This window comes from Typopeltis vanoorti, chromosome 1 (genome assembly GCF_054136105.1).
Source record: "Typopeltis vanoorti isolate ZY-2024b chromosome 1, IOZ_Tvanoo_1.0, whole genome shotgun sequence".
In the NCBI taxonomy this organism is placed as follows: Eukaryota; Metazoa; Arthropoda; class Arachnida; order Uropygi; family Thelyphonidae; genus Typopeltis; species Typopeltis vanoorti.
In genome coordinates, this window is record NC_143549.1 from 83,115,719 (window position 1) to 83,140,807 (window position 25,089).

The 25,089-nt window shown below is 38.0% G+C and overlaps 1 protein-coding gene across 1 annotated transcript in view; it reads right to left on the bottom strand.

Annotated features, from left to right (window-relative positions):
• The window catches only part of LOC150110163 (muscle calcium channel subunit alpha-1-like), a 1,246,847-nt gene that overhangs the window by 147,466 nt on the left and 1,074,292 nt on the right, over positions 1–25,089 (bottom strand). The window contains exon 40 of the mRNA XM_090391329.1: positions 4,937–5,073. Within this exon, the coding sequence (XP_090247455.1) occupies positions 4,937–5,073 (137 nt within the window). The remainder of the gene's footprint in view (positions 1–4,936; positions 5,074–25,089) is intronic.

A 25,089-nucleotide genomic window follows, 5' to 3' on the forward strand; every position in this document is an offset into this window, starting at 1 on the left:
AAGTATGTAACTTTTTCAACCTGAAATCCATAACCTTACATTTTGCAACATTAAATTGACAACCATTATCATTTGCCATGATGCTAATTTACTTAAATCTTTCTGCATGATATCCATATCAAATTGATCAACTACCCTTGGGGGGGGGGTGGCAGACCAGGTGATCAGTAACTGCAGTAACTATTCCTTTTGGCAGAAACTGTAGAGCCAAAAGGGATACTATAGTTAATGTGCACTAGTCAGCTCCATATGTTAATGTGTACTAGTCAGCTCCATATGTTAATGTGTACTAGTTGGTTCCATTTCAAATGTCAGAAGCATCTGAAACAAAGGGCAGGAGGAGTAATTATTTGGAAAATAGATCAAGTGTTAACTAATAAATATTTATTAAACCTACTAGTTTCACCAAACTTTAGCTGTTGGCATCTTCTTCAGAGTACAAGCACTTAGGTTAAAAAACATTACACAAATATGAATAACTGTAAAATATGAATAACTGTGTAATGATTTTTAACCTAAGTGCTTGTACCCTGAAGATGCCAACAGCTAAAGTTTGGTGAAACTAGTATAGTCTTAGATGTCAACTTGGGGAAGTTTCGTGGCAGGAGGAATTGGAAGGCCGGGATATCATTAGTGCTTGGGAAATTGTGAAGGAATATTTGTATTCCATGAGTGAAGAAGAGGACACAATTTGGAGTAAAGTGGATAACAAATAATATTAAACAGGAACTACATGTGAAAAAGAGGCTGTGGAAGAGATATAAGGAGACAGGTGAAGAGAAGATGCATGGAGAATATAAGACACAGGCCAGAAGAGTGACTAGTATGGTAAGGAAGGTGAAACTGGAATATGAATAAAGATTGGCCCTTAAATCCAAGGAAAATCCTAGGGAATTTTTTAGCTTTGTGGCCAGTAGGAGGAGAAATGACTGTGAAAGAATGACATTGTGGGATAAAAATGGGAATAGAGTGACTAATGCAGAGGACATAGTGGAATTGATCAATGAACACTTTATTGGAGTATTTCATCCTGAAGGAGTCAATTTGAATACTAGAGGGATAGAGCAGGTTCGAGGTTTAGAGGTGTAGGAGGAGAGTGTTCCACATAGAGTATTCTGGATGTTAGTAAAGCTGTGGGACTGGATGGTATTTCACCACAAGGTTTGAAAGAATGTACTAAAGAACTGACAGGGCCCTTGACCAGGCTTTTCAATAAAAGTCTGTCTGCAGGAAAGGTGCCCATGGAATGGAAGGAAGGTAAGATAGTGCCATTGCATAAAGGCGTTAGCAGACTAGAAGTGTCTAATTATAGGCCAGTTTGTGTGTCATCAGTAGTTAGTAAGATCTTGGAGAAAGTAGTGAGGGACCATATACAGCATTGGGCAGATGATGGTAATGTTATCAGTGAGAGTCAACATGGATTTGTGAAGGGGCACTCTTGTTTTAGCAATATGCTAGCCTTTCATGATAAAGATACAAGAACATTAGATGAGGGAAAGGCATATACTGCCATTTTCCTAGACTTAGTAAAGGCATTTGACAGGGTGACACATGATAAGCTGATATTCAAGTTGCAGCACATTGTTCTGGATGTCAGATTGGTCAACTGGATTCAGGATTGGCTGTCTGATAGGTATCAGAGAGTTGTGTATGATGGAGCAATATCAAAAAGGCAGAAGGTTACAAGTGGGGTTTCACAGGGCTCAGTACTGGGACCTATATTGTTTAACCTTTATATCAATGATATGAAGGTTAAACGTGCAATCCACGATATAACCTTTATATCGTGGATTGAAGGGGATATTTCGGTTGTTTGCGGATGATGCAAAGCTTGGAAGGGTTATAAGTAATAGTGCAGATGTGGTAGCCTTGCAAGAGGATTTGAATAAGCTAGATAGATAGGCAAATGAATGGGGGTATCGATTTAATGCAGCAAAATGTAAGGTCTTGAGGTTTGGGAAACATCGATGGGATACTGCATACTCTATGGGAGGAGCTATACTGGAGGAAGTAGGGGAGACAAGAGATCTGGGTTTGATGATTGATAGAAACCTGAAATTTAGGGGACATTATTATTATTATTATTAAACAAGACCTCATGGAGTCAAAGACTCATGTAGGAGGTCCTTTTATCTCACACACATCTCATCATACCGCGCCTTAAACACATTCAAACTCCCTGCAGACACCACACTCTCAGGCAAGGCATTCCAATCATTCACAACTCTGCACGAAAAAAACCTGCCTCTCACTCCCCTACTCACACCCTCTTTATACAGTTTTCAGGGATGACCTCTGGTTCTCCCCTGATCTCCCACTATTCTCTGTAGAACTTCTCCACCATATTGCATATTGCAAAGGTAATGAAGGTAATGCAGAGGATTGCTGCAATAATGAGAAGGACACTGACCTGCAGAGATAAAATGGTTATCATTCCATTGTATAAGACTCTGATCAGACCACACTTAGACTATTGTTCTCAGATCTGGTCCCCAGGATTTGAAGGGATAAATTAACTTCAATCTACAAGTGTATCATCCAGAGAGAGAGATTCTGCAGTGCTCAATGTGACATTGCCTGATCTGAGGAAAAACAGAGGTAGAGGGAGGGGGGTAGGAATATTGCACAGCCTTAATATAATAATTTGGATGCATGTCTGCAGCAACATTTTTTCTTTTACTGTGGAAAATGTACAAAGGCGGATAACAAAGATGGTGTCGGGACTGTACAATGTTAGTTATGAGGTTCGGCTGAGGGAGAGTGGACTGCAGAGTTTGGTGGATAGAAGAAGGAGGGGTGATATGATTGAGACTTTTAAACTGTTGAGAGGTGGTTAAAGGTTGAGACTGGAGAGTTCTTTTGCTTTGTTGAACAGCGAGAAGCAGTCATGACAAGAGGGTCATCCCTGGAAGTTATAAAAGGAAACTGTGAGAAAGAGGGTGAGGAGTGGTTTCTTTGCATGGAGGGTGGTTGCACCATGGAATGCATTGCCTGATGGAGTGGTGAGAGCACAAACAGTCAATGCATTAAAGGAGTGGTATGATAGACTTTGTGTTTCCTAGGAGGGACCTCCCTCGATGAGTCTTTTGACTCTATGGAGGCCTGAATAATAATAATAAAATAATTACTCTAGTTAGATGATTAAGACAATAAACATTCGTTATGGGCAGGTGGAGTTTTTGGCATTGGTTAGTTCATCTTGCCCATAGGTTATAGGCATTAGTGAGAGACAGAAAATGATACTAGTCATAGGGAGAGACTGCATTAACTTCAGTATTTTTAGATAGGACAAAGAGAACAGAATGAGGAGAGAGAGAGAGAGAGAGAGGGAGGGAAGGGGTTTTACCCATGATAGCTGAAGAATTTAAGTCAAAAAGGGAGGAGGTTCAGCTTGAAGATGAGATGCTAACTACTGTGAAACAGAGGCGAACAAGGTGAAATATAGCAGTTGGTTGCTAATCTAGGCCAGAATGTTCAAAGAAGAATGTGAATGGCATACATCAGCTAATTAGAACAATGAGTAAAGGGAACAGTGCTAAGGAATGATTAGCAGAGAGAGAGAGAGAGAATGTAATGGAGGTGGACTAAGGGTGCAAGAGTGCTGGATCTGGTGGAAGTATCAAAGGCCTTTACCGGAACCAAAGTAATATTGCCCCTAATTGGGAAAGCAATCATGCACTCTTGACCTGAGAGATTGCTATACATGTGGAATTTTTATCACTTATGTGGAATACTTATGTAGGAGTTAGATGGATGAATAACATCATTAAGCAGGAATTGCTGAACCAAAAAAAAAAAAAAATGTGTAGGGTATATAAAGAGGAATGAGACCATCAAACTCATAAGCAATAATAAGACAATAGCCAGACAGGTGACCAGTATGGTAGAGAATTTTGAAATTTTGCCAATAATCAGGCAAAAACTGATTATTAAAGAAGGTTCATGGGCCTCAAAGAGTTCTTCTGCTATGTGGCGAGTAAAACAGAAGCACAACTGTGGAAGGATAACTTTAACAAAAGCAAATGAGACAGTTCAGTTATTGAGTGATCATTCTACAAGTGTGTATCATCCAGAAAGAGATTCTGCAGTGCTCAATGTGACATTGCCTGATTTGAGGATAAACAGAGGTAGAGGGGGTAGGAATATTGCAGAGCCTTAATATAATAATTTGGATGTATATCTGCAGCAACATTTTTTTCTTTTTCTGTTGCAGCTACATACCCAGCTAAAATCCTTAATATGCAGAATATTTTTTTTCTCTTCCAAAAAATCAAAGAGAAAAATAACACATTCTACCATGATTATTTAATATAAACCTAATCACTGAATGGTTTCAATGTTGAGTAATATACTCTGAAACCTTAAATTTAGCATACATTAAGTTAGAACTACCTGAGAAATGAATTTCTGCAGAAAATTTGAATGCAGTTATGGTCCTGTACAGCATCATCAGAATTATAATTCATAATTATCTAACAGCAGTTATGCCAGGTGCATGAAAACTAGAAAATTTTTTGGTTTCTAAACCTAAGTTCTTTTACTACTGGGAAAGCAGTCTATATTGTCTATATTGTGTGCCAAGAAAATTTTGTATGCCAATTTGGGCACGTGTTCCTAGGTACATGCCAACCCAGCTGTAGGATACAGTAAACATGAAATTCTGAAAATTATTTTTCAAAATTTGATTTAAAAAATTCAAGTCTGTACCTGTGCCTTTAAAGTGCAAGCAGATAACACTATTAAGTTTTGCTATAGTCAAAATAAAGTTCATTACAGCCAAACTTTCAGACAGAGCATTATGGGGTTGTAAAAGGTAGGTCGTACTTTGCTCATTTCTTTATAATAACATTATATTTGAATTGGATAAAGGAAAAGGCTACCTAGTAATAGTTCTGAACTTTGCTAAGTCCAGACCTATTACAAGCAAAATAATTACCTGAAGAGCAACAGTGCTTTCCTCTCCTAGTTCACCAGCAGCCTTTTCTCTCTCTTCCTTTCTCTTTTTAAAGCGACGGAAATAATCTTGGATCAAAAATGTTGCATAGAATTTACCAACAGTCACATCATCTTCAGCTGAAATGAGAAGGTCAAGTGATACAAAAGGTGTGATTAGTTTTCCAAACTTATGTTTTCATCTCAAAATTTATGCCTAAAATTATATGATTCATTGGTAATTTCTGATCTAAAACTATGTTAATAATTTAGAATTATTAATTTTATGATCTACATATATCCAAAATACTGGGATCACTTAAAACACAAAACTAGAATATGCTGGAGGAAACCTTCACATAGCCTTCAAAGGAATGTCGAAAATAGATAACTTCTAACTTAACATCCAAAACCTCACCTTCTTGTAGTGCACTCTGACAGAAGTAAAAATGTAGCAACTGAAACAAACTTACATTCAGCAGCAGAATTCAAGATAGGCACCCCAATAAAATAAGCATCAATGGAAAAAAATAAGTTTTTTTAAGAGAATTGGCAGAAGAATTAACAAAATAACCACAATGCCACAACTGATGTTAAAGAAGAAAAAAAAAAGAAAGAAAAAACATGAGATTCTTCTAAAGATTAACAAGGTGTTATATTCAAGTAACAACAATCAGGGAAAGGAAAGAATAGTTAAAGTAGCCAACACTATAGTCAACATATAATCTAATGAAACAATGAAATATTCTAATAATATGGAAACCGGCACAATCCAAGATATACAAAAAATATGGGACGAATACTACCAAACACTATTCCAAAGAAATCAAAAGTGGGAGTCATCAAAGAGTGAAGGAAAAGAAAGAGCACCTGCTATAAAAGATGAGCTAAAGCAATAAACCTAATGAACATATCCAAAACTCTTGGAATTGATCAAATTCCTACTGAAATCTGGAAAAATGAAGGCCAGGGAACCATAAAATATTTATTGAAACTATTTAACCAAATTTTATTCTCAGGAGAAATACCTAAGGATTGGAAAACTGGGATCATAATACCCATCCATAAAAAAGGTGATAAACAAAAATGTGAAAACTATTGCCCTATCACCCTTTTAAATCATAGCTACAAGATATTTATTCTAATTATACAAACTAAATGCACAAATTAATGGAAGAAATCATCAGAAGGAGCAAGTTCAAATCTTCACACTTAATACTATAGCAGAAATGTGCTGGGAACACATCTACCACTGTACTGCAGCTTCATTGACTTTAAACAAGCCTTTGATTCCACAGACAGAGACGAACTGTTCAACAACCTGAACATTAAATCAACAGATTTCGAATTGCTGACTTTCATTTCTAACTTTTACAAAGACACAAAAGCACTCGTCAAATTTAATAATATAAACACAGAAGAATTTAAGATAGAAAAAAGGAGTCATGCAGGGAGTGCCCACTCTCACTGCACTTATTCAACATATACCTAAAGGAAATATTATTATTATTATTTAGGCCTCCAAGGAGTCAAAAGACTCATCGCAGAAGGTCCTTCCTAGGAAACAAAAGTCTATCAAGACTCAATGTGGGAGGTCCCTCTTAGGAAACACAAAGTCTATCATACCACTCCTTAAACTCATTGACCTCACCGTTTTCACTCTCACCACTCTATCAGGCAATGCATTCCACGGCTCAAACATTCTCCATGCAAAGAAACCACTCCTCACCCTCTTGCTCACATTTTCCTTTCGCAACCTCCAGGAATGGCCCCTTGTCATCACTCCTCTGCTGTTCAACCAAGCAAAAGAACTCCCCAGTGTCAACCCTGTAACCACCTCTCAACAGTTCAAAAAGTCTCAATCATATCACCCCTCCTCCTTCTATCCACCAAACTCTGCAGTCCACATTCCCTCAGCCGATCCTCATAACCAACATTGCATAGTCCTGAAACTCTTTGTTATCTGCCTCTGTACCTTTTCCAGTTAATTTATCCCCCTTCAAATCCTGGGGCCAAATCTGAGAACAATAGTCAAAGTAAATGGAAGAAACATCAACCACTGAAATATGTGGATTATATAGTAATCCTGCAATATCCAAGCTACAATTACAAAAAACAGTCCAGCTTCTAAATGAAGCATGTAAAAACTTTGGAATCAGGATCAACAACAGTAAGATCAAAATAATGAAAATAAGAAGAGAAGTTGAAAACATCTCAATAACCCTGGAGAACCAAACCCTAGAACAAGTAAAATCCTTCATTTTACTTCCTTCATTTAAGTAAAATCTTTTTTTCTACTTAGGAAGCACCATTACCCACAATTTAGACAGCACTGACACAGTAAAACACAGAATTAACATTGGATGATCAAACATGAATAAATTAAACAAAATATGGAAAAATAACAAACTCTCAAAACATCTTAAAATAAAACTATTCAACGCCATGGTCATCCCTACAGCAACATATGGAAATGAGTCATGGTGACTCACTAAGAAAGAACTACTCAAAATAAGTGCATTCGAGGGGAAGTGCCTAAGAAAAATAAACAAAACAAGTAAAGAACTACAGGACAAGTAAAGCAGGATCACAACTACCAGGACAATCTCACAGTTATTATTCTTCAACAACAGCTCTGATGGTTCAGCCATGCTCAGAGAATGCCTCCTCACAGACTTCCATGATAAACGGAAAAATAGGAAAACAGTGCTCGCTGGAAGACCGAAGAAAAATTGGCTCAGATCTAGTGGGCGGTGAAATTTTAAGTGGGGATGCTGCCTATACAAAATAAAAAAAAAATTATTTTTTTTTTTTCTAATCAGTAACCAATTTATTAATAATAAATCTACAGATTTATTTATTAATAAATTGGTTACTAATTTGGAAAAAAAGAATTACATATTTTTTATTTTGTATAGGCAGCACCCCTACTTAAAATTTCACCGGCTGCCACTGCTCAGATCCTTAAAAGAAAGAGGCAAATTCCCCAACTTCATTACTAACTTCGAGAAGACTAGAAATAGAACCATTTGGAGACAGATTGTACAAAGGGGACTCAACCCATAACCAGACAGATAAGATGAAGAGGAAGAGAGGATGAAAGCAATTTCAAGTAAAGTGATGTAAATAAATAAGATGAGGAATTAGGTGATAAAACTTATTGTTCAAGAAAATTTTATGAAGGAAGATGGGGAGTGATTTTTTGAGTCAGTAAAGAAGAGGCAGTTGATAAACAAAGAAAGGTTGGTCCTTGTTAGAAATCTAAACAGCAGAGTAGAAAATGAATACCACATATACAGAAACATTTTGCAAAAAAATATAGCAAGTCTAATAATAATGGTAAGTAGCTACTGGATTTCTGCTCAGCACATCTTCTAACAAAAAGACACATTATTATTATTATTATTATTATTAAAACTAGACCTCCATGGAGTCAAAAGACTCTTTGCAAGCCATACATGGTTACACACAAAGCCCGTCAAATGATGCTTTAAACTCGTTCAATGTATCCACTTTCACCACACTGTCAGGAAAATTCTACAAGAACAATTCTCCATACAAACAACCTACCCTTTATGCCCTTACTCACATCCCTTATACAGTTTCCAGGGATAGCCTCTTTTCTATCCCTACTCCCATTCTGTGAAAAATTTCTTCCATATTAACATGGTAACAACTCGTTATCAACTTAAATGTCCCATCATATCCCTTCTCCTCCTCATCCTCCTATTCACCAGGCTTTGCAAATTGCATCCTTCAATCTTTCTTCATACCCCATATTCCAAATACCAGTTACCACCTTAGCCAATCTTCTCCAGACTGTTCATAACATATCCTCATCCCCACAAAAACCAGGTGACCCAATCTGTGCACAATAATGCATTATGAGGCCTAATCAGGACCTTATACATGGTGTCCCATGAGTCATGAAGGGTTTAAACATTTAACAACTTTTTTTATTTATTAATTATTTTTATTCTTTTTTTTATTATAATGAAATACAGAACCTGGAGATTTTTTTTTATTAGTTATGAAAAACCACATCACATAAATGCCTTTCATTTTCACAAAGATGGGCCCCTTTCTATGGCATGCTCCATGGTAGTTGTTAATATTTCTGGCTGCAGTGCTCTAATTTTGGGAGGAATGTTTTCCTTGAGCTGTTGAATTATCTGGGACCTGTTCATATATACCTTTTCCTACAGCAGTGGTTAAATTCAGCTGGGGCCCTCCAGGGCCTTCTCCTGAACTTTTTTTTTTATGCACCGGGCCCGGACCCAGACCATTTTTCTGTTTTGTGACTTTTCTTCCTTTATGGTAATTATGTACATTGTTGTGTTATTGACTTTTGAATGTGTATATAAAGTCAATATCACCAGTCACCCGATTACGAAAGCATGATGAAAGGGACGGGGAGGTTTGAAGCTTCCTGTAACGCATTATCTTGCAGCGATTGACAAGTAAACATTATTGCAGAGTAGTGTAGTGGAAGTTTGACAGACTCGTAGCAATATTTTGTCTTTTCTGGTTGGCAATACTGTCAGCAACCAACAATAGAAGAGTAGATTAGAGGTTTATGAAAATTTTTTCTTCGGCATGAAACTCTTAGAGTTTTGCATACAGATTAGTAGTTGTTTATCAGAGCTCATGATTGTGAGAAGCACAAAGAAAATCGTGTAATATTTTTGTGTTTATGTAGGTCTACTATTTCAACTGTGGATAATACATTGGTAGCTTCTTTAAATGGAAAAATAGCTTGGATGACAGTGATAATACAAAACGAGTTTGTAATCACAGTTTATGTGAAGTTTCTGAAGAGAAAGAAGTCTGTAATGAATCCACAGAAACACAAGATTCCCATCAGTTGCAATGCGATAATATTAATACGTTAAACGAAAGGAAAGCTTTGCTGACTTGCTGGACACTTGACCATTGGATAGCATTCAAAGGTAAATACAATTGGTTATTTTGTAAGGATGGAGGTTTAGGGTGTATAGCATGTGCAGAGATACAGTCCCTAGGTTCAAGTTCTTCACATCAGGGTATTTACTTAGCATCAGAGTGCATAAATGGATTAATACACATTAAAGCAGAAGGGTCTAAACCAGGCATGAGCAACCTTTCCTAGTTTGGGGGCCAAATTATCATTCTGTCTCTGAGGCAAGGGCTGGACCAAATTATTAAATAAAATAAATTAATATTAAATGAACTGAAACAAGTTGCTACTTCATATTTCATTTATTTATAATATAATGCTTTGGTATAAAGCTCTACATAAATTTTATAATATAATGAACGACATAACAATTTAATGTGAAGATTGGCCTTGTATTTCAACTACGAGACTATCAATATTGATGTTAATATTACTTAAGGATAATCGCATAGAATTTTTGAGGTTTTCGTCCGTTATTCTTGCCCGAATTTTTGATTTATTGTATTTCATCCTTGAAAAAAACTGTTCACACATATGTACTGCCAAAAAGACAAATGATTTTTCTTGAAAAGGCACGTAAATTTGTATATTTTTCTTCCACCAAATAAAATTTATAAAAATCCGTCAAAGCAATGGTGTTAAATTGTGATTTTAGCACTAAATCTGCGTGAAGCTCAATAAGTTCCATCTATAAGTTTTCTGGCACATTATTTACATCAGCATCCATTAGATGAGCAAATATAGCGAATGTGGAGTCTTTGTTTTTGAAGTCAGCAAACCTTGTATCAAATTGCTCTATTAGTGCCTTCAGTTCATCTCCATAACAATTATAAGGGATATTTTTATGAGTTGCTAGAGTAGGAAAATGATAACAATTTTTAGCTCTTATCTGACTTTCCAACAATCTTAGTTTATTACAAAAAGCTTTGACATGTCCATGCAGTTAATGAACCAATTGTCCTTGTTTTTGCAATTTAAGATTCAGTTCATTTAGGTATCCGGTGATATCTACAAGGAATGCTAATTCACACACCCATTCATCATCTTTTACTTGGTTAATTGTGTTTCCTTTTATGTCCATAAAATGTACAGTGTCTTGTCTGAGATCATAAAATCGTTTTAACATTTTACCTTTACTCAACCACCTCACATCACAATAATAAGACATCTTCATAATCCGAAAATAGGTCTTCCAAATACTCCTTAAATTGGCGGTGATTAAGTGCACGTGACTTAATAAAGTCAATACTACCAACATCCATAACATTTGTGAATTTAATCGATTTTGCACACAGATTTTGTTGGTGGATAATGCAGGAAATTTGTTAAATTTTCTGGATGGATCTGTAGTTCTACTGCTCTTTCATGAACTATTCCAATAAATCCCTTCTGTGCACTAACCAACCATTGCAGGGGCTCCATCAGTGCATATGCCAGATAGTGAACTCCATTTGAGTCCAAATCTCTTGAAGATTGTGTTGACTGTTTCAAATATATCTTCATCGGTAATTGTTCCTTTTAATGGCCGAAGCACCAATAATTCTTCTGTGATGTTGAAATCCACATCAACTCCTTGAATAAATATTGCTAGTTGTGCATTTGCCGCTGGGTATCTAAGTTCGTCTTCAACTTCTGTATTTCATCTTTTTGTAGTTGTCCATCAATTTTTGGGTGATCTGCATGTCTTGAAGTAAAGTGTCTCTTCAAGTTGTATTCTTTGTTGACGGATATGGATTTGTTGCACAGCAAACATACAGGCAAACCTTTATTCAGAATAAAATAATAATCCTCTGTCCAGTTGTCTTGCAATTGACGATTCTCTGCACTTACTTTTCTTTTTTTGCAATAACCCCTGACATTGTCCCAAATTTATAAGTGATATTCAGAACTGTCAAACAAAACTGTCTTCTACACCGCAGGCACTGAACAGAAGACATCATCAACGCAGGCACCGAACATAACATAACATCAATGCAGGCACTGAACAAAGCACAACACCAGCACCATCTGACACGTTGTAACACGTTCACACATGCCACTAGTCAAAGTGAGAAAGAGGCCTTGGTTGGAGAAAACATAGTGTGTTTTGTGCAAGTCATATGACGTCAGCTTAACGTGAGTTAGTAGAACACACCATGTTTTCTCCCATCATGAATCAGACAAACTTTGCTAAAATAGATTAGGGCCAAGGGTTGCCCATATGTGGTCTAAACAATGCCAACAAAAGCAACTCAGAAATAAAATTTACGAACATAGAGATACCAAATCTACAAAAGTGCAGAAGCATTTATTAGAAGTAAAAGTGAGAATTCATTGCAACACATTGTAGAAGAACAGAACTGTTTAGCTCATGAAATCATGTGTCATATATATCGCACTGTGTATCATATTGCAAAACATAATCTAGCTTTTGTAGATGATCCAAAATGAATTGATCTTCAGATTCTTAATGGGCTAGATGTGATGCGTGATGATTTACATAGTAATGTGACATGCACTGAGATAGTGAATTATATTGCAAAACAAGTGAAACACACAAAATTGCAGACAGCATTATAAACCACAGAACCAAAATTTCTACTATTCTGGATGAAAGTACATCCATATCTAACCAGACTGATCTGATAGTGTACACACACAGGGTGCCATAAATAGTGGTGATGTTACAACACTATTCTTTGATTTAATTTAATTAGAAAGCATCAAAGCAATGGACATTAAGAACTCACTTATGAAGTGTCTTGAAAAGCACAGTCTGAAAAAAGAAATCCTGCAGGAAATTTTAATTGGATTATGGAGCCTCAGCTATGCTAGGGAAATGAACAGGTTTTGCAACATTGATGAAAGATTTCCAACAATTTTAACATGGCACTGTACACCCTCTGTCCAAAAAGAAACCGAACTTTTCGAAAATAGAAGAAACTAGTGGCGTCACCTGTTATATCTTTTTGTTGTCGAAAGCGGCAACCTTCATTAGTGTTGTGTCAACTGTTTATGACATTTGTTTCATTAGAAGCCGAGTTATAGTGCCAAGAGTGACAGTGTGTTCTGACGAACGGTCGGAAAATGACTTTCAAACAAAGAGCTGTGATTGACTTTTGTGTTAAACTTGGTAAACGTTTTACCAAAATGCTTCAAAAAGCATATGGTAATGAATGCTTATACCATACTCAAGTTTACGAGTGGTTTAAGCGATTTCAAAGTGGTCATGAGACACATCAGGACGACGAAAAGCCAGGCCATCCAAAAACTGGACTGGGCAAAGTTAACATCCAAAAAGTGGGTGATTTCATCAAAGAAAATGCGAAATCGTCCATGAGATTGATTGAAGATGAATTGGGGATTCCAAAATAAACTGTGCACAACATTTTGACTGAGAGTTTGGCCTTCGTAAACTGAATTCGCGATTTGTTCACTACAAGTTGACCGACAACCAAAAAATGTATCGAATGTATCAAAAACACTACAAGGACCTCATTAAAACCATTCATAAGGACCTCAAACTTCCTTGAAACAATCGTTACTGTGAAGAAACGTCGTGTTTTGAGTTATAAGCCCGAAACAAAGCGCCAGAGTGCTGAGTGGAGACCACCAATAGAGGGGGAAAAAAGTCGCTTGGAGAAGTCGAAAGTAAAAACATTGCTGATTTGTTTCTAAGATCCCAAGGACATTATCCACAAAGAATTCATTCTGCCTGGCCAAACGGTCAATGGTGAGATTTATCTCGAAGTTTAGAAGCGATTGATGCGAGAATTCGTCGCATATGGCATGAATATCGTGATGCAGGGCAGTTGGTCACTTTTGTACGATAATGCACTATCTCATCATTCAAACATTGAGACAGTTTTTGGGAAAAAACCAAGTTTGTGTGTTGGATCACTCACCGTATTCACCTGATTTAGCACCCTCTGACTTCTTTCTCTTCCCCCGACTCCATTTGCAAATGAAAGGAAAGCGATACAACACCATTGAAAACGTTCAAGCGGCAGTAACCATGACCCTCAACAGTATCCCAAAAAAAAGATATAAAAAACTTATTTAACGAATTAATTGACCATGCCAAACGCTGTATTGAAGCTGAGGGAGAGTATATTGATTGAAATAAATGATTTGAATAATTATAATTGGCCTGTGTTTTATTTTCTATCAAAAGTTCAGTTTCTTTTTGGACGGAGGGTGTATAAATCATTGCTTAGAACTTGGTGTGCATAATTCAATGAATGATGTTCTGTCTGTATACAAATGTTAGAAGTGTAAGAAACAAGGCAGATAAAGCGATTGCACTAATTGCATCTGTTCACCCAAAAATTGTTGGAATAAGTGAGACATGGTTAGATGAGGGCGACATCCTCACAGCAATAGATATGGAAGGGTATGATGTGTTTCGTGAGGATAGAAGGAGTAAAACGGGAGGAGTGTTATTAATGATGGAGAAAGAGTTGCGTCCATACAAAGTAGAGATGCAAGAGGGAAATAATGGCAGTGCTTTTTGAGGCAGTATCGTCTCAGACAGAGGTGAATGGAATGAAATACTTGGTTGGATGCTGTTATAGACCAGGTAATGTGGATGGTAGTGATTAAGAAATGTATAATCAAATTAGCCAAGTAAAAAAAGAGTGATCATTATCGGCAATTTTAATTATGGCAATATAGACTGAAATGATGAGATAGCAAATTGCAGTAAAGAAAATGAGTTTTTTGAGTTTATTGGAGATAACTACCTCAGACAGTATGTAACAGAGGGCACACGAGGATTGAGGGTCTTGGATTTGGTCATCTCATCAGGGGATGTAATTATAAATGAAGTGTCAAAACACCCACCAATTGGTGATAGTGACCATGAAGTGATTACCTGGGTGGTTTCCAGCGGTGTGAGGACCTCTGCAAGAAAAGGGTATATGTGGAACAACAAGGGGGGAAGGGGTGATTATGAAGTGCTCAGGAGATAGATTGCAGGTGGAATGAGGAATTAGCTGGAAAAGAGATCAATGCAGCTTGAAGGATTTTCAAAAACTATCTAGTAGATGCAATGTCTAAATGTATTCCAAGGGTGAGAAGGTTAAATAAGGTAGGTGTGAAATGGATGAATAAAGAGATTAATGATACGATATAGAGAAAAAGAGCATTATGGAGGCAGTGGCGCACCCAGGGAGTGGGCCAAGAGGCACTGGCCACCCGCCCAAAAGAAAAAGGAGAAAACACTAGAAAATTTTCCTAATTAAAATTATTATTTTTATTTATATTGTGTCGTGTCTTCTATTTCTATACTACTTATGAACTAGCGGTCACATAAGGTGGGAATACCATATAGCTCTCGGGAATAATGGTCACTGTTGAACACGAGACGAACAAAGTATTGCTCTATCGGACAGAGTGCTACTTCGTTTGCCAAGATGGCCAAAGGCGATCATGGGTATCATATATTGGCGATCACTGCAGATGCTCAGTCATAGGTCGTATGCAGTATGTATTCTCAAATTGCATACTTAACTCGCCCCCCCCCCCCCCCCCCCCCGATTAAATCCTGAGTGTGACACTGATGGAGGAAGATAAGGGAAGTGGAAATAACCAATTCCGTGAGGACTACAAAGACTAGGCAAAGCAGGTGACTTGGTTGGTGAGGGTAGCTAAAGAGAGGCATGAACAACAGTTAGTAAGGAGTTCTTTCGATACGTAGCCAGCAAAAGAGAGAATGATTATGGAAGGTTGACATTGATTGGAGAAAATGGTATAAAGACAGCTGTTGCAGAAGGTGTGCTGGAGATACTTAATGAGCAGTTCATAAAAGTCTTTCAATCTTGTGAATGTGACTTCATGGAGAGACTAAGAGTAGTCGATGATGGGGAAGAGAGACTGATTGTAACTGAGCAAGAGGTTTATTGGGAGTTCAGCAAACTAGATGTAATTAAGGCTGTAGGACTTGATAATATATCACCACGTATTCTGAAGGAACGTGCCAGGGAGTTGACACCCGCCTTGACATATTTTTTGAATATGAGTCTTGCACTGGGTTAAGTTCCTAAGAAGTGGAATGAGGACAAGATTGTGCCACTTCAAAAAGGAGGTGATAGAACTCAAGCATCAAACTATAGGCCTATCTGTGTGCCTGGTGTTGTAGTTAAGTTGTGTTGGAGAAGCTTGTGAGAACTAGGATCCAGAGTTGGGTTGATAAGAATGATATTATCTTTGATGGACAGCATGGATTTGCTAAAGGGAGGTCATGTTTTAGTAATCTACTCTTTTATTACAATAAGGTGACTACTTCCATGGACAGAGGAGGGTACCCAGTAATCTACTTAGATTTCGCAAAGGCATTTCATAGATTACCACATGATATGTTGATAGGCAAACTAGAATGGATGGGGTTGGATATTAGATTGGTGCATTGGATTGGAGACTAGCTATCTGCTAGGTATTAACAAGTTGTGTATGGGGGAAGCAATATCTAGAAAAAGAAAAGTTACTAGTTGTGTGCCTCGGAGGTTTGTTTTAGGTCCATTGCTGTTTAACTTGTATATTAATGATATTGGTGAATATTTGGATGGAGATATTCAGTTGTTTGCAGATGATGCAAAGTTGGGACGAACCATGAAGAGTAGAAAAGATGTTGTGGCGTGAATAAATTGAGTGATTGGGCACTGGAATGGGGATGCGAATTCAATGTTGCAAAATGTAAGGTTTTAAAATTTGGAAAACAAAAATGGGATGCAGAATTTATGCTTGGTGAGGATATATTGTTGGAGGTGGAGGAAATAAGAGATCTGGGGGTGATAGTGGATAAAGATCTCAAATTTATTGGACACATAGCCAAAATTGTGAAGACAACACAAAGGCCTCTGGGAATGATGCGGAGGGCACTGACTTGTAGAAGTAGTGAGATTCTTGTTCCATTGTATAAGGCTTTGATTAGGCCACACATGGACTACTGTTCCAAGATTTGGTCACCTAGTTTTCAGAAGAATGAAGAGATGTTGGAAAGGGTGCAGAGGTGACTGATTAAGGTAGTTTTTAACCTCTGGAATGTTGAGTATGAGGAAATATTGAGAAGATGCAACTTTCAGAGTCTGGTGAACAGGAGATATGATAGAGGTCTACAAGTTATTAAGGGGGATTGTTATAGGATCAATGCTGGAGAGGTTCTACAGGAAATAGTGGGAGATCAGGGAGAACCAGAGATCATCCGTGGAAACTGTATAAAGAGAGTGTGAATAGGGGAGTGAGAAGCAGTTTTTTTTTCATGCAGTGTTGTGAATGATTGGAATGCCTTGCCTGAGAGTGTGGCGTCTGCAGAGAATTTGAGTGTGTTTAAACCATGGTATGATGAGCTGTGTGTATGATAAAAGGACCTCCTATATGAGTCTTTGATCTGTGGGGGTCTTGGGTAATAATAATAATGCTATGACAACAAATCATTTTGTGGCGTTTCTTGATAAGGTATATTCAACTTTTAGTATATCTCCAATAAACTTACATGAATTAAGGAAATTTACAGAACAGCTGTTCTGCAGTCTCACCAAAGTAGAGAGGATGTAGTCAACTCATTGTGTTCCATCAATTTTTCGGGATGTGAATTCTATTTGGAATAACTAGCATAATTGCACAGTTTCTTTACACATGCTGCTCATGGAAATCAAGATAGTAAAGAAAGAGCAAGGTTTCAAGGGCTAGCTGGTAAACTTGAAGAAAGGTACTTCATAAACAATTTAGGAATAATGATGGGTGCATTATCTGAGCTTTCTAGTCTCTGAGAATCTTTGCAAAAATAAACTGTGACATTACCTAGAGCAAACCAACCCCTGCACAGAACAAGAGCAGTATTTAAAGGTCACAAAGACAGAGGAGGTATTTACTGGAGAGCAGTTCAGGAAGCTATAGAAGGAAACCAATTCAAAGAAGTTCACTTGAACATAAGAGGGCTGTTCAATAAGTAATAAGACTAATTTTACTGTCGCGAAACCACTCATCACAATATTAATTTCTGTGGAAAAAAGAAACGTTGCTGTCTGTATTAACAAAAGAGGTTGATAGATGGCATACACGGGCTGATGTGCCAGAGTGTCACGTGAATCATGTAGGCGCACCGAAACGCAAGCTTGTTTCGGCGCGCCTACGAGCTGCAACCAGTCATCGAAATAGAAGCATCCTTGGAACAGCGTTATGTGATTAAATTTTGTGTGCATTTGCAAAAATCGGCATCGGACACTTTTAACATGATTCATGAAGCTTTCTTCTACGATGAAGCAATGTCGAGGGCAAGTGTTTGTCGTTGGCATAAAACTTTTAAGGAAGGAAGGCAAAATGTGGAAGATCTTGAACGTGAGGGAAGACCTTCAACGTCCATTACAGAGACAATGATCAACACAGCAGCGATTATCGTCAAGGAGGATCGCAGAATTACAGTATGCCAGCTGCATGTTGTCCTGATTATTTCTGTGGGAAGTGTTCACTCAATCATGGCTGAACATTTGGGACTGAAACCTGTTTGTGCCTGATGGATTCCCAAACTCTTGACACCGGAGCAAATGCAGCATCGAGTGGACGTGTGCACAGAATGGAAAGAAAGACTGGAACAAGAAGGCAACAACTTCTTAAAACGCATCATTACAGCAGATGAAGCTTGGTTGTATCACTGTGACCCTACAAGGAAGCATCCATCTTTGCCTACCCCCAAGAAAGCAAAAACTGTAAAACTGGCTGGTAAAGTTATGACCATAATGTTTTTTGACTACGAAGGCATTGTTTACCAACACGCTGTAGAACCCGGGAATACTGTAAACGGCTCATACTATGCGGATGTTTTATGGACAATGGTACAGCACGTCAAAAGGAAGCATCCATTGCTGAAGAATGGCTTGTTATTGCACCACGATAATGCAAGGCCATATATTGCTGGTGGTGTAGTGGACGTTTTGCAGAAGAACAACATAGATCCTACCACATCCTCCATACAGTCCTGATCTCACACCGTGCGATTTCTGGCTGTTTCCTCAGCTCAAGAAACCACTAAGAGTCTGCCATTTTGAAAGTAACAAAGCATGTGTAAAAGCTGCGGAGGCAGTTTTGAAAGAACTCTCAAAAAACGGACTTTCACCTGTGTTTAAGAAGTGGACGCAACGTTGGGACAAATGCATCACGTCTCACCGTAGTTACTTCGAAAAAGATCATGTAAATGATGACGATTAAAGGTAATCTGTTTTCTGTATAAATATAGTCTTATAACTTATTGAACAGCCTCTGTATTTGTGGGTAGGAACAACACAATGGAAATAAATAAAAGACAATTTTATGAGAGTATAATCACAAATTTGACAAGACGGTGCATGACAGATAAGGACACAAAGTACTCAGAAATAATGCAAGTAGTTTTATCTGAGTATTGGCCAGATGATATTGCTGTGGACTATGATGAACAAGAACTGAAAGATCTGTGTAATTTGTGTTCTCTGGGTTATCGTGAGGTCATTCAATCTCATAGGAATTTTAAGCACAGTGGAGGTAAGCATGTATCAGACACCATGGCGAAACTTCTGAAGTGTGTTGAAACAATATCAGTGAGCAATACAGAGTGCAAGATGGGGTTCAGTATTATGAACAATATTGTGACATCAACAAGAAATGTGCTCATGGTTGAAAATGTCTCATCTTTGCTGACAGTAAATAGTTGTGGTCCACCAATTTCTCAGTAAGTCCTCTTCCATATGTTAAATGCTGGATGTCCCAAAGAAGAAACAGTGCACTTGCTTATTGTAAAAAGAGATGATGCAGAGACAAAAAAATCAAAGGAAGCCTTGTGGAAACTATTGTAGAACACCTGCAACTGTTAACTGAGGGTGAGCCCCAATATTTTTGTGCACTTTCCTGTACTTTCACCAGTTATGTTTCAAATTTAATTTACTGATATGAGTAAATACATATCTTTGTCTAACTTTATCTTTAAAAAGTACAGTATTATTTTACATTTAACAAGCATATTCATTCAAATTTCAATCTCAATAAGACATTAATTGTTCAATGTTTCTACAGCCCAAATAAGTTAAATTAGAAATTTTTCTAAGGAATTCGAGTTATTTATTTCATCACTATTATATTTCCAGTTTTTTTCTTTTCTGCATTTATGTAACAAGCTCAGGCCTAATGTTTTTTCATCGCTCATATGACAATGTTATCTTAAAGTGAATTATCTTTTAATATGTTAGAAGTATTATATTAATTTGTTATTTTGTATTTGTATATGTGTTTGTATTTAATGTTTCTAGTGGTGTGGAAGAGGTCTGATAACTATAATTCCACCAGAACAAATAAATAAATAAAAATTTTTTAAATGTTGCGACAATCTAGCAATAGTCTCACATTTATTATTATTACCACCCCAACACCTCATGGAGTCAAAGACTCATCTGGGAGGTCCTTTTATTACACACACAGCTCATCATACCATGTTTCAAACACATTCAAACTCTTTGCAGACACCACATTCTCAGGCAAGGCATTCCAATCAATCACAACTCTGCATGAAAAACACCTGCCTCTCACTCCCCTACTCACACCCGCTTTATACAGTTTCCAGAGATGACCTCTGGTTCTCCCCTGATACCACACAATTCTCTGTAAAACTTCTCCAGCATTGATGCTATAACAACCCCTTACCAACTTGTAGGTTTCTATCATATCTCCCCTCTTCCTCCTGTCCACCAGACTCTGCAAATTACATCTTCTCAATCTTTCCTCATACTCGACATTCCAGAGGTCAGAAACTACCTTAGTCAGTCTCCTTTGAACCCTTTCCAACATCTCTTCATCCTTCTGAAAACCCAGTGAACAAATCTGGTCACAATAGTTCATGTGTGGCCTAATCAAAGCCTTATACAACAGAACAAGAATCTCCCTACTTCTACATGTCAGTGTCCTCCGCATCATTCCCAGAAGTCCTTGTGTTGACTTCACAATTTGGCTATGTGTCCCCTAAATTTTAGATCCTTATCCACTATCACCCCCCAGATCTCTTATTTCCTCAACTTCCAACAATATATTCTCACCAAGCATAAATTCTGCATGCCATCTTTGTTTTCCAAATTTTAAAACCTTACATTTTGCAACATTGAATTCACATCCCAATTTCCGTGCCCAATCACTCAATCTATTCAGGTCTTCCTGTAAAGCCACAACATCTTCACTACACTTCATGGTTCGTTTTTTTTTTTGCATCATCTGCAAACAACTGAATATCTCCATCTAAATCTTCACCTATATCATTAATATACAAGTTAAACAGTAATGGACCTAAAACTGACCCCTGAGGCACTCCACTAGTGACTTTCCTTTTCCAGGATATCGCTCCCCCATACACAACTTTTCAATATTTATCAAATAGCCAGTCTCCAATCCAATGCACCAATCTAATATCCAACCCCATCTACTTTAGTTTCACTGTCAACCTATCATGAGGTACTCTATCAAAAGCCTTTACGAAATCCAAGTATATTACTGTATCCTTCTTCTCTGTCCAAGGAAGCAGTCACTTTATTGTAATAAGTAGATTACTAAAACATGACCTCCCTTTAGCAAATCCATGCTGTCCATCAAAGATAATATCATTCTTATCAACCCAACTCTGGATCCTAGTTCTTACAAGCTTCTCCAACAACTTAACCACAACACCTGACACACACAGATAGGCCTATAGTTTGATACTTGAGTTCGATCGCCTCCTTTATGAAGTGGCACAATCTTGCTCTCCTTCCACTCCTTAGGAACTTGACCAAGTGCAAGACTCATATTAAAAAAATATGTCAAGGCGGGTGTCAACTCCCTGGCACGTTCCTTCAGAATACGTGGTGATATATTATCAAGTCCTACAGCCTTAATTACATCTAGTTTGCTGAACTCCCAATAAACCTCTTGCTCACTTACAGTCAAGTCTCTCTTCCACATCATCGACTACTCTTAGTCTCTCCATGAAGTCACATTCACAAGATTGAAAAATCTTTATGAACTGTTCATTAAGTATCTCCACCACTTATTCTGCATCAGCTGTCTTTATACCATTTTCTCCAATCAATGTCATCCTTCCATAATTATTCTTTCTTTTGCTGGCTACATATCGTAAGAATTTCTTGGGATTCTTTTTGGCTTCATTAGCCAACTGCTGTTCATACCTCTCGTTAGTTACCCTCACCAACCAAGTCACCCTCCTTGTTTGGTCTTTGTAGACCTCATGGAATTGGTTCTTTCCACTTCTCTTATGCTGCCTCCACGATGCCCGTTTTCTCTGTATTATTATTATTTTTATTATTCAGGCCTCCATAGAGTCAAAAGACTCATCGTGTGAGGTCCTTCCTAAGAACATAAAATCTGTCAAGACTCGTCGAGGGGAGGTTCCCCCTAAGAAACAAAGTGTATCATACCACTCCTTAAACTCATTGACCGTTCTCGCCCTCACCACTCTATCAAGCAATGCATTCCACGGCTCAACCAAACTCCATGCAAAGAAACCACTCCTCACCCTCTTGCTCACAGTTTCCTTTCGTAACTTCCAGGGATGGCCTCTTGTCATCACTCCTTCCAGCTGTTCAACCAAGTGAAAGAACTCCCCAGTGTCAACCCTGTAACCACCTCTCAACAGTTTAAAAGTCCCAATCATATCACCTCTCCTTCTTCTATCCGCCAAACTCTGCAGTCCACATTCCCTCAGCCGATTCTCATAACTATCCTTGTACAGTCCTGAGACAATCTTTGTCATCTGCCTTTGTATCTTTTCCAAAGTTAGTTTATCCCCTTCAAATCCTGGGGACCAAATCTGAGAACAATAATCCAAATGTGGTCTGATCAGAGACTTATACAACAGAATGATAACCCTCTTATCTCTGCAGGTCAGTGTCCTTCTCATAATTGCAGCAATCCTCTGTGTTACCTTCACCACCTTTGCAATATGTCCCCTAAACTTCAGGTTTCTATCAATCATCAATCCCAGATCTCTTGTCTCCCCTACTTCCTCCAGTATAACTCCTCCCATAGAGTATGCAGCATCCCATTGATGTTTCCCAAACCTCAAGACCTTACATTTTGCTGCATTAAACTGATATTTTCCCATTCATTTGCCCATCTATCTAGCTTATTTAAATCCTCTTGCAGGGCTACCACATCTGCACTATTACTAATTATCCTTCCCAGCTTCACATCATCTGCAAACAACTGAATATCCCCTTGCAATCCACTGGCAATGTCATTGATATAAAGGTTAAACAATATAGGTCCTAGTACTGAGCCCTGTGGGACCCCACTTGTAACCTTCTGTCTCTTTGAAACTGCTCCACTATACACAACTCTCTGATACCTATCAGACAGCCAATCCTGAATCCAGTTGACCAATCTGACATCCTGACCCATGTGTTGCAACTTAAATATCAGCTTATCATGTGGAACCCTGTCAAATGCCTTTGCTAAGTGTAAGAAAATTGCAGTATATGCCTTTCCCTCATCTAATGTTCTTGTAACTTTATTTGTGAAAGGGTGCTCTTATTTTTGCATATTGCTAAAACAAGAGCACCCTTTCACAAATCCATGTTGACTCTCACAGATAACATTACCCTCATCTGGCCAGTGCTGTATACGGTCCCTCACTACTTTCTCCAAGATCTTAACAACTACTGATGACACACAGACTGGTCTATAATTAGACACTTCCAGTCTGTTACCACCCTTATGTAATGCCGCTATCTTACCTTCCTTCCATTCCCTGGGCACCTTTGCCGAAGCCAGACTTTCATTGAAAAGCCAGGTTAAAGGCACTCTCAGTTCCCTAGCACATTCTCTCAGAACTCGTGGTGAAATACCATCCAGTCCAAAAGCTTTATTGAAATCCAGAGTTCTCAGTATCTGAAACACACTCTCCTCCTGTGCTTAATCTCTTTATTCATCCATCTCACACCCACCTTATTTAACCTTCTCACCCTTGGAATACATTTAGACATTGCGTCTACTAAACAGTTTTTGAAAATCCCCCAAGCTGCACTGATCTCTTTTCCAGCTAACTCCTCATTCCACGCTATACCCGCAAGCTGTCTCCTGAGCTCTTCATAATCCCCCCCCCCCCCCTTGTAGTTCCACATATACCCTTTTCTCACAGGGGTCCTCGCATTGCTGGCAACCACCCAGGTAATCACCTCATGGTTACTCTCACCAATTGGTGAATGATTTGACACCTCATTTATAATTACATCCTGTGATGAGATGACTAAATCCAAGACCCCTCAATCCTCGTGTGCCCTCTGTTACATACTGTCTGAGATGGGCCTTACTTTAGGGGGTCCCCTGGAGCTTATTTGTTTAGAATTTAACTACTGCATGAATATTCTCACAGGAGAATATTCATGCAGAAATTAGGTGCTACAGTCAGAAATATTAACACTGTCATGGAACATGCTGTAGGAAGGGCCAAGGGCCCCATCTTTGTGAAGCTGAAAACAGAAGGCATTTACGTGATATGTACCCTCAAGCGTACTATGACAAGATTAAATTTTCATGATTACTAATGTCAACAATTTTCCTCCAAATTATTCCATCACTTGTCAGCACTCCAATATCATTAAATCTTATGAACACAGACTTTTAAGGAATGTAAAGAACAACACTAGCTGGAAATTTGGGGATTAGATGATCAAATTGTATTTACTGGCTTATACCAAAAGACAATGATGGTACAAGGTGAAAAGTCATGCCAGCTGGAATGTCACCTGGTTAAATGAGGCCCTCTACTGCTTTCTTGATATGTGGTGGATGATTATATGTACAGATTGAATAAGCTGACTGAGTGTGGGTATGTAAGATGTGGCAAATGCTGACAGACCATGAGACCTGTTTGAATCAGAGCATGGAACATAGCAAGCAAAATTGAATTTGATGAGAATGAGCATTTGACTATTATGAAAGCTTCTGAAATTGATGGCAGAGAAAAGAGTGATACTGATAGGAAAACACATGACAATAATGGTGGAAAACAGTGCAAATAACAGTAAGATAAGAAGTGGGGATGAAGGTGAAAAAGCATGTGCAAGTGATGGCAAGAATGACAATGAAAGTGATGAAAAAGTGAGACAAAATTTGAAAGAAGATATCAGGGAGGAGTTGATGAGGTGAGGGATAAAGTGTATCTGGAGTGAAATGAAGAGAATTGTACACATGTAGGAAAGAGTGAAGGGTAATAAAATGACCATACGAAAGAG